General features: G+C 39.4%; 1 protein-coding gene across 1 annotated transcript; it reads left to right on the forward strand.

Annotated features, from left to right (window-relative positions):
* Nucleotides 1–1618: 1618 nt before the first annotated feature.
* On the forward strand, nt 1619–10506 carry LOC106874999 (glutathione peroxidase-like). Its single transcript, XM_014922939.2, has 6 exons — nt 1619–1776; nt 4656–4732; nt 6045–6192; nt 7829–7977; nt 8664–8748; nt 10253–10506. The coding sequence occupies exons 1-6, from the start codon at nt 1699–1701 to the stop codon at nt 10283–10285; spliced, it is 570 nt and encodes a 189-aa protein (XP_014778425.1). The 5' UTR covers nt 1619–1698; the 3' UTR covers nt 10286–10506.
* Nucleotides 10507–10930: the final 424 nt, after the last annotated feature.

Consider the following 10930-nt stretch of genomic DNA (forward strand, 5'->3'; position numbering starts at 1 on the left):
AAAAAAAAAGCGTAAAAATAATTGAAAGTGAAACAAAACTGAAGGCAAAAACACTAAAAATTATTGAAAGTGATTTCGGAATATAACGAGGTAAAATTGGGATCTTTGGAATTTTCCGAAAGTCCTCTCCCCACCTCAAGATTTTCCCCACAAATTACTTTATAATCGTTAATGTATGCCGTTTGAAAGGTATTTATATAGAATTTCATTGAAAAAAAACCCATTTTCCTCGGATGTTGTGAATTTTCCGAAGTCCTCTCCCCACCATCCCGTTGCTTTGTGCGCATTTTTTTTTTCATATTCGTTTCCAACACATCGTTTTACACCCATTCCAATATTTTATTATTTTTTGATTTTCATTTCTGGGTCAAGATGTCAACATTAACCAACTGCCCTTTTCCGACTAACTGGCGCTCTTAGTGTTGTTCCATCCACTCTTATCATTTTCGCCATAATCACCCTTTCATTTGGAAAATTCACCGGAGGAGAGTATTTCCTTTTCTACTTTCACCTTCCTAGTGAGACATGTAATGAAATCGATTAGGGTTTGACCGAAGGGGAAAGTATGTCTACGAACATTGAATGAATGGGAGCAGAACGGTTTCATCGCTTTGGCTGCAACTTAAGACAGCCGACGGCACTTGGGTGCCTGTAGATTTGTTTCGAACCGGGGATCGAGTTGGTTTGACTCCCAGCATTTTCGAAAATAAAAATTTATCGAAAATTTAAAATTCAGCACTATAATATAATTTTCCAAGCTGAATTGTTCTTAAAAAGTTATAGAGGTTTAGAGTTTGATTATTTTCATTCAGTTAGGATGAAATCCAACAAGATTTCGAAGTTGTCATTTTGAGCGACTCGATCCCGAACCGGTAGCATTGCCAGGCTAAAGATTTCTGGAAGCTATCTACGATAACCAACAGTCCTACCCCTCCTCTTTCCCACCACCAGTTCTCTATAGAGCAGTGCTAACGCGGATAATAAAAATAATTATAAGGCACATAGAAGACGGGTAGAGTAGTTACTTGGCAGTCATGTTATGGAACTCGGAAGAATAAAGACAGCAAGTCGATTTCAGTGAGATTTGAATTCGGGACGAGATAATATTGTTTTTAACATAGGCACAAGATCAGGAATTTTGGGGCCAAGTTTATCGATTAAATCGATCTCAGAACTTGAGTGAAAGGTACTTTCGTTTATCGGCAGTGGAGAGGTGGAAGGTAAAAATGACCACAGCAAGATTTGAACCTTGGACATAGGGAACCGGAGTAAATAATGCTAAGAAATTTGTTGGATGTTCTAACAAATGGTGATACGGGACAGCGAGGTCAAAACGCAGGATCACCTTGACACAAAGAAGGGCGAATGTTTTCTCAAATTTCTGGTAAAGAAAACAGTAGAAAGGTAAAGTAAAGTGAGAGAGGGAAGAAGAGAGAGAAAGTGAGAGAAAAGGAGGGGGAAAAAGAGAGTAGAAGAGGGAGGAAAGAAAGAACAGAAAAAGTGTGGAGAAGGTGTGTATAAATAGATATATATACATGTCTGTGTATGCGTAGAGAGAGAGAAAGAGAAAGAGAAAGAGAGTATGAAGGTAATAAAAAAAGCGTGAGAGTGGGAGGTATATATAAATAGTGTGAGAGGGGGAAGAGAGAGAGAACCGCTCTGTGTCCTGCGGTTGTGTTTGACTCCGTCGATGCGAAAATGTTGAACACTTTGAGTCGGGTCTTCTTGACCGGATTCTTGGCGGCCAAACCGCTTTCTTGTAATTTATCAACCAACGTAAGGAATTCTATTTTCTTGTTTGTTGACATAATTATTTATTATTCCGCATTCCAAAATGAAACCTATATATGTGTGTGTATATAAAATCATTGTAACCTTTGTAAATATACGCGCACACACGTGTCTGTCTGTCCATTTTCGTTTTCAGCACGTTTATTTGTTTTCTTTATACATTGAAACAGTTGGATGTTTCTTGAATATATTTAGAATATATATATATATTAACAGTGATATATTTAGAATATATATATATTAACAGTGATTTCGAAGTTTTTCTGAATCTCTCTTCGTTTATTCCAACTGTCAGCATAAGCCACATTACTCGACGAACCTTCGAAGTCACTGACAATATTATACATATTTCATTTGTATCGAATCCTTCAGTTACCTTTTAATTTTCAAAGCACTCGTCCTGAATCCCAGGGCCAAACTGCGTTAGCCCTCACTCCCCATATATGTATATATACATTCGTAAATGCCAAGTAAATTGACTGAATTATTACCAAATAACTTTTCCTCTGGTTATATTTTCTCTCGAATAAATAATCGTATTTTTGGTTTTTGAAATGTTTCTCCGTTTTTAATAAATATCTTATTTTTCAACAACTCTACTTTTAATAGATTAATGATGAAACCAAGAAATGAAAACAGAATGGACTTTCGGAATTGCTGTTTGATTTAATGTTGGATTTTCTCCGTAATTTTTTTGAATATTTTTTTTTTGTACCATTTACTTCAAACAGAATTTTTTTTTAAAATCCATAATTTATAAAAATCTAGATATATAAAAGACTTTATATATGATAATATAAAAGACTTTATATATGATAGAAATTCTAATAAGTCAACATTTTAGAAATGGCGTGGAGGTTCCAGTTCCCTCACACATAAACAAACAAACAAAAGCAGCAGTGTTTGTTTGCAAACTTTCATGAAAAAAAAAAAGAAAAAAGTCCAGCTGACGGGTGGGGAATATTACCAAGTTTGGCAATAAGCAAAGGTTGCTGAGAAGGACATCAAAATCATACAAGATTCGGCTTGGGGAATTCCGTCTGGCACATGCGAGAATGGAAAAGTTGATGTTAAAAAACAGTGATATACGTGTGTGTGTGTGTGTATTTACTGGACTTCTGTATAATTTCCACTTACCTATTTCCACTCTTGAAATGCTAGCTTATCTGCAGCTTTTGTAGAAGACATTCGTCTGGGCCATTGCACAATGGGATCAAATGTAGAACCACATTGTCATGCCTCCCCCTCCAGACACACACATCCACCCCCAGCCGAGGCTTCTTTACTCCACATTTCTCATTTGTGTCTCTGTCAAATGAATTCTACTCCATGTATTGAGTACTTTATGTGTGTGGGTGTGAGACCATTGCCATTAGGTAACAACATTTTTACAGAACCATCTGTTTTCATTTGGTAGAGGGACGAAACGGATGAGTGTTTCGTGCCAATTAACTTGTCAAACTATGCTCTTTCTCTCTTTATCAACCTCCTGTCATCTTCTATCATAGTTCAACAATTCTCATGGCACCAGCAGACAAAATGGAAAAGGCGTTGCCCTGGAGGATAGGAGATGCACTGAAACAGCCTCTCTGACTCCCAGGGATCTCACTTGCAGACGGCAATCTCCACCCGAATAGCAGGGATATGGTCCGGGAGCCAAGAATGTTGAAGGTCTCATGAGTGAGCAACACCTTGACCCTTTTTTTTTTCTCAGCCTGATGAGCAGCAGGGCCTAGGCTGGTGGCTCACTACACCAAGTTGCCACTGCTGAAGGTGTCACAACATGCAGCATCTTAGGTGAGGGGCCTACTGCTACAAAATGGGAAAGTTGTCCTACCGTTCGGCCTTTTACTGTAGCCTCAGTCTAGCCCTGAAGGCTCAAGCTGGAAAGAGAAGCCTGCAGAGTCTGGGCCATGCTTTATGATCTTGTTAAGGGTGACCTGGTGTAGAAGGCAGCCAGACTAAGTGGTGGTTGAAAGAATCCACTGTAGATCTGCAGTGGCATTCATGAGACTTGCAAATCTAGGAAATGCCAATGCACAAACAGTCACTATCAAACTGAGTGCCTGTTGTGAGTGATGGTACCACATTGAGCGAAGCTCCACTGTGAGGCTTGGAGGCTGAGCAGAAACATGCCAGATGGTGCTGGTCAAGTTGGCACATTAGCTTGACCGCAGTCATGCTGCACTGGATGGTGTCCCATTTCCTTTTGAGAGGACTAGACGTACGCTGAGAAGAGAAGGGGATGGATATGAGTGGGGTGCAGGCCAGCTGGCTTCATGTTGCGTAGGCTGCCTCCAGTTCCCCAATCGCAGATGGTTCAGTTGTGCTGTGAAGAACCCTGTTAATGAGAACATGACAAAAGGCCACTGGTAAGAGAAAAGCCAGTGAGACCAGGGATCAAAGGCCGAGGCTGCCATATTTGATGAGTCAGGTTGTCTGTTGCCATCCACTGTCCATTGAACCGAAAATTGCACATCTCATTGATGGTCCGTTGGATACAGGCGTTGAGATATGGAGTTGTAGCTAGGAGCATGTGTACCATATCTTAGGCATGACAAAGCAGTTCCTTAACAGGAATAGTACTGGGTGGCCATCGATTGCCTTCAGCCTATTCATAAGTCTTTCTAGCTGGAAGAGTTTAGACTTGAGGATGGAGAAAATGGTTGGCGGAAGGATTGGTAAACCAAGGATAAGAACATCTTCCTTTGAGGTCACCTGTACCGAGTGAAATAGAGAACGTATGTGCGAGACAGAGGCTGCAAAGCCCTCTATGTCGTAGTTGATGTTCATGACCTTCGAGTTGGACAATAGATTATCTCAAGTTAATTAAGGCTTAATTAGTGATTTGTTTGTTATTTCAGCCTTTGACAGCTAAAACCATCTACGAGTTTTCTGCCAAGACTATTGATGGACAAGAAGTGTCCCTGGAGAAATACCGGTAAGTGATTTGTTGTGATTCAGCAGACTTGTTTTAAGAAGGGTTCCAGCCATGGACTTCCATTCTTATCCCCAGACTCAATTGGCCCATAAACTGTTTGTTGAGTCTTTGAGACAGAGGAAGGTGATGAATGGGGTAGTGGGGTGGGGGCTGAAGACATTGCCTTGTTCTTGTCAAACTGAGAGTCCTTGTCTTTGCAACAGTATAGGCTTCAGCTGTCCAACAGTTACATGGTGGCAGTAATCCAGGCAACAGTTTATATTGATCACCGAAGGACTGGTTCAATTCATCCAACAAACTTCTGTGTTTTTATTAATCCAAAGGTTGGATTAGATTCTTTCTAGAAGACCCTTATCCGAGGTACTGTGCATTGGGATTGATCCTGGTGCCATGCGGTTATCGATGCTTATAACCCTTTACCAATGTTTTGTAAATATTGGGTGTAATTTGTAGGAGATTTGCTTGCTATTTCTAGCAATTTGGAAGCCTGCAGAGATCAGTTCCTAGCCTTTTCACTTTCAGGACCCTCTCTCCGCCTCCTTTTTATTTAAGTAAATTTCCTATGGAAGCCAGGCCTTTAAAAAGTTTGTCAACTCAAGTTTTGAACTCATCTCACCAACTCTTCCTCACTTTCTTCCACACCATCAGATCTCGGACTGCTCACATAGATCCTCTCTTTTTTGTTGACAGTAAATTCACTTGACCTTTTCTACCCCAATTCATTTCATTGTTGTTATTTAACTTTCGACTCAGCCTTCATTTAGCTGATCCATGAAAGTCATTCCAGTCATGACCATTCCATCTGTCTTCTGTGCAGAGTGTTAGAGACTATCTGAGTTAACCTAAGAATATGAAGCAGAACCTTTCATCCCTTCTGAAGTTAAAATGAAATCCCAGTGCAGTACTCGAGTGGATGGCAGTGACTAGCCCCTCCCCTCAAAATTGCTGGCCTTGTTCCTAAATCAGAAGCAATTATTATTGGTGGTGGATGGCTGAGTTTGTGCATCAAACAAAATGCATTGAGTTGAAATCATGTCAAAGTTGACTTTCCCTTTCATCTTCAAGGAGTTGATAAAATAAAGGACCAGTCATCTCGCCATTGTCGGTTTATGTCCACTTTTGCATGCTAGTAAGGGTTAGATATTTTAAGTTGGTATTTTATGCAAGATGCCCTTGCTGTTACCCTTTTGGTCACCACAGGGATTTGCTGTACCCATTTGAAACCCGAGGTCCTTGTAATTATTATTTAAAGTTTTTCTTTGATCTTTTCACTTGTTATACTGTTATCTTAGATTTTCTTTATCCGTTTTAGGGGCCATGTGGCCATAATTGTCAACGTTGCAAGCAAATGAGGCTTAACTCCCTCTAACTACACACAGTTAGAGGAACTTTATCAAAAGTATAGTGAGTCTAAGGGTCTTCGTATTCTAGCCTTCCCATGTAACCAATTTGCTTCCCAGGTAAGTTCTCTAACTTCTTATTCTAAGACAAATTTCCTCAAAGTTTCTTCACAGGATCCCCAAAATTCTGGGATAGAATTTAGGGGTTCCACAAGGGTTTTTTTTTTTTTTATTAAAATTTAGAAAATTTAGTTTATGAAACAAATACCACTTTAGAGATGTTTATATTTTTTTTATATTATTTCTCTAAAATTGTTTTTGTTTTGTCTTAATTGGAGTCAGGATTCTGGGATTTTAGTAATTCTGAGTTCAAATCTCACTTTGACCTCCTTGGGTGGCATTTCGTCTATGACTCAGTAACAAATGAAATGCCACCCAAAGAGGTCACATTTAATGTCCACTTTCTGAGGAATATTCGAGTCAAGTCTGTGCCTGAAAGGTATCTTTCTCCCTCACTTTTGGAGGCTTTGTAGTCTTGTCTCAGTTTGTCCCCGTATTATCTCCAACGACGTAGTTCTATTTTTTTTTCTTTAAATCAGTGGTATAAGGGAGGCAACTCTTCTCCACACATCTTTAAATTTTCAATATTATTTTATTAGCGATAATCGAAATTTCTGAAGTTAGCCTGGCCTTTGCCCAAAGATGAACTGTAAATTATTCAGCGGCGAGCTGAGTTGTTACTGCGCCAGACAAAATGCTGAGTGGAATTTCGTCCATTGTTACTTTCAGAGTTCAAATTCTGCCGAGGTTGACTTGCATTTCATCCTTTCACCAGTTGAACCCTAGGGTCAATGTAATCAACGACCCACCCCCACCAAATTTCAATCCTTGTGCCTATAGTAGAAAGGATTATTATTATTATTATTATTAGTAGTAGTAGTAGTATTTAGATGTCGAGTTGGCAGAATTGTTAGCAAGCCAGATAAAATGCTTAGCAATGTTTTGCCCATTGCTAAGTTCTGAGTTCAAATTTCGCTGAGGTCGACTTTGCTTTTTGACCTTTTGAGGTCGATAAAGTAAGTACCAGTGAAACACCAGGATCGATATCACCGACTAGTCCCCTCCCGCAAAATTCCGAGGCTTTGTGCCTTCAGTGGAAAGGATGATGATGATGATGATGGTGGTTGTTGTTGTTGTGGATTAGCTTAAGTGTTAGATCATTGGAGAACATGTTTTGTGTTTCAAGTTACACTGATCGGACTTTCCTCCTTCTGCGGATTAATAAAGTATCAGTCTAGTTGTGGGATCGATCACATTGACTAAACCCATCCACTAAAAACTGCTATGTGCCGAAAGGAAGGGAATTGGCAGAATCGTTAGAGCATCTGACAAAATACTTGATCTTTGTTTTACCTCTTAACATTTGGAGCTCAAATCCCACCACAGTGTTGTGTCTATAAAGCCAAATAACTATCATCTACTGGAGAAAATCTAATTAACAGCTCTCTGTACCTAAAACTGGGGTCTCTTTGGTGAGGCTACCATCTACTGCAGCAGTAGATGTCTCCATGGTACTACTTTATTCTGTATTAGATAGTAAGGTACAAGATAAGGGAGATTTTCTGCACTTTCTAGCTGATAAAGCAACCATGTACAAGCACTGAAATGCACCTCAGATTCTAGTCTGGAAGTAAAATAGGAAATTGTTAAAATTGACAGATTTTTGTGCATCAAAAATTGTTTTTGTTTCTTATAGGAACCTGGAACTAACGAAGAGATCAAAGATTTTGTTAGTAAAAAATATCAAGTTTCTTTTGATATGTTCAGTAAAATAGACGTGAATGGCAAGTCAGCTCACCCTTTGTGGATATTTTTGAAAAAAGAACAGCCTGGATTTCTAACTGAGTAAGGAGGAACTTTTCTCAACTTCATTTATTTTCCTCAATAATTTAATAGCAATTTTCAAATTGTAGATTTTTTAATATGTCTGTCATGCATGCGAAATGAAAAGAGGTTCACCTACCTTCTTCTCTCGTCTGTGCTTGTCTAGTAGTAGTCACTCCAGTGATCCTGCCCTACCCTGTCACCCAGTGCTATCTGACCAACCCAGGAGAGAATCCCCTGACGTCCGTCCACGATGCCTCAGCCAGCTAAAAGAGCCCGACCCTGTCCTGTCTCCCCTGCACTTCCCTTCTCATGCTTCTTCTTCCAGTCAGTCCCTTGACCATTGACGTCATGGCCCTCTTCCGGCTCATCCCTACACACCCCCGTTGATCTCAAAGATCACCTCCTCACTTCAATCCATGTTGAAATCTACCACCCACCTGGGTGGGCACCTTGCATGTTAGGATCTTCTTAAACTGGGAACCTCATTCTCTTCCTCTTCTCCACAATCATCACCCAACGAAACAACAATCCTACGAACATCCAAAGCATGACACAACATTCCATCCACAGTGATATCGTTTTTGGAATTAACAGCCGTCACTATTTCTCTGTTCAACTGAATTGTGCAGCGTGCCTTTGGTGGCTGTCCAATGACTGAAACTGTTGAAAGAATAAAGTCTATTTATTTGTATTTCATGTTGCAGTGGCATCAAATGGAATTTGACCAAATTCCTCATCAACAAAGAAGGTGTTCCTGTGAAACGTTATGGTCCAAAAACAGCCCCAAAGGTGACTCTTTACACTTTTCTCTTCTGCCATTAACAATGTTAAGCTGGTCTTTTATTGTTTGGTTGTTAAATGATATTGAGGCATTGTCTTATAGTCGGATGCCTTTCCCTTGATAACACTGTGTAACACAATTTTTGTGTAGCAACTGGGTAGCAACTGCTTTTTTCTTTTTATTTACTTACGCCAGTATGAAAAATAGCTAATATTTCCTTCAAACTTTACTTTTGTTACATTTAGGCAAATCTCTATGATGCTCCCCCACTATTCTTGCTCACGGTCAGAGCCAATAAGGGACATGCTCAAGTGGTTAATGTCAAGCAACTGTCAACAGAATACTTGCTATAATGATATTTTTGTTTCAGCAACTCTGTGCTGAATCTATTTGAAATGTAATGAAAAATAAGTCAGTTTCAAAACATTGATGTCCAGGTCACAAAAGCCAAGTTTGAAGAGAATAGTTGTCATTTCAATTGATTTCTAGATAGAAGCAAATAGGAAATAGCACTTTACTGATCAAAGACAAAAATTTGATCCGTTGTGTAATTTTCCCTTTTATTCCATAAAGATTATTTCTTCCACTTATTTTTCAAAATGCTGATCTCAAGGGTGAATTTTTTTTTTTTCTGACAAACTTGACTGAATTTTAAACTTAATGTAAGATACAGATTATAAACATAAAAACACTCCATGTACACTTATAAATGACAGGCTTCTCAACAGTTTCCACCTACCAATTTCACTCACGAACCATTGGCTGTCCCACAGCAGTAATAGAAGGCACTTGCCCAAGGTGATTCACATGAAGCCATACTTGCTCTTTGATAGTAAAAAAAAAAGTGGCGGGACAGGAGTGGCCGTGTGGTTGAGGTTTGCTTCCCAATCACATGGTTTTGGGTTCATACCCACTTCATGGCACCTTGGGAATGTCTTCTGCTATAACCCTGGGCCAACCAAAGCCTGTTTGTATGCATGTGTTGATGCCTCCTTTACTGGATATTGCATCAGTTGTAAACAAGTGTCACTGCCATGACAAGTCCTTTGTCTCCAGTCTTCTGAGATCTTTTCTGGTCATGGGAAAATATTACTGTTAAATAGAAACCAATGAGGATTAGCAACAAGGAGGGTATCCAGTTGTAGATTATAATTTCTAGTTTGGGCACACAGGGCCAGCTATTTTTTGAGGGGAGGGGGGGAGTCAGTTACATTGAGCCCAGTGCTCAACTGGGCTCAATGTAACTGACTTCTGAAAGGATGAAAGGCAATCTGTCTTGGCAGCATCTGAACTCAGAATGTAAAGATGCAGAAGAAATAGCATTGAGCATTTTGTCCAGTGTAGTAATGGTTCCTTCATCTGACTACCTTTCTATATCTGCTCTCTCACTCACACATCTATCTATCTATATCTATATCTGTCTGTCTGTCTGTCTAATTGTCTGTCTGTCTAATTGTCTGTCTGTCTAATTGTCTGTCTGTCTAATTGTCTGTCTGTTTCTTGTCTTTTCAGGAAATAGAAAAAGACTTGGCTATTTATTGGTAACCAAACCCCTTACTCTCTCAGACTGACATTCTATGGTGTTGACTATTCTGACGTAACTTATGAAGGAAGTTTCCTAAAACCATTCCTTGGTAGAAAACTCCTGATTTCTCTGGTTTCTCTCATTTTGGTCAACACTGTTTTGATGTCTGTCTGTTTGTCCCTCCTTCACTTCATTAATTTTTTTTTTTTTTTATTCAATTAAAACAAAAATAGTTCAGTCACTCAGTGTTGTTGTTGCTTGATTCATTAATATTTTCTGGAACTGTTGTTAATTACATGGACCAGTAATTACTGGTACACTGTATTTTTACAGGTGAGTGTCTGTACAACTCGGGCAGAGTAAATATCACAAGGTATTTTGGTTCAGACATTTGTTGGTTCAACATCTGAAGATGTGGGATGAATTTTCTTAAAACCAAGACTGGTGTGAGGAAGGGCAACCATGTGGAGGGTACTTGAGGGAGATATGTCATTGTTGGCATTAGTGTCAAAATGCAAGGGTCTGTCAGTCCATTGCCTAGGGTTTGTACTTTTTTTTTATTTATCTTAAAGAGCAAAGTTAACCTCTGAGCAATTTGAACTCGGAACAAATACCACAAGATATTCTATCCAACAACCTAACAATGGCAGTAGGGCACGGGGGTT

The sequence above is a fragment of the Octopus bimaculoides genome, chromosome 24 (assembly GCF_001194135.2).
Source record: "Octopus bimaculoides isolate UCB-OBI-ISO-001 chromosome 24, ASM119413v2, whole genome shotgun sequence".
NCBI lineage: Eukaryota > Metazoa > Mollusca > Cephalopoda > Octopoda > Octopodidae > Octopus > Octopus bimaculoides.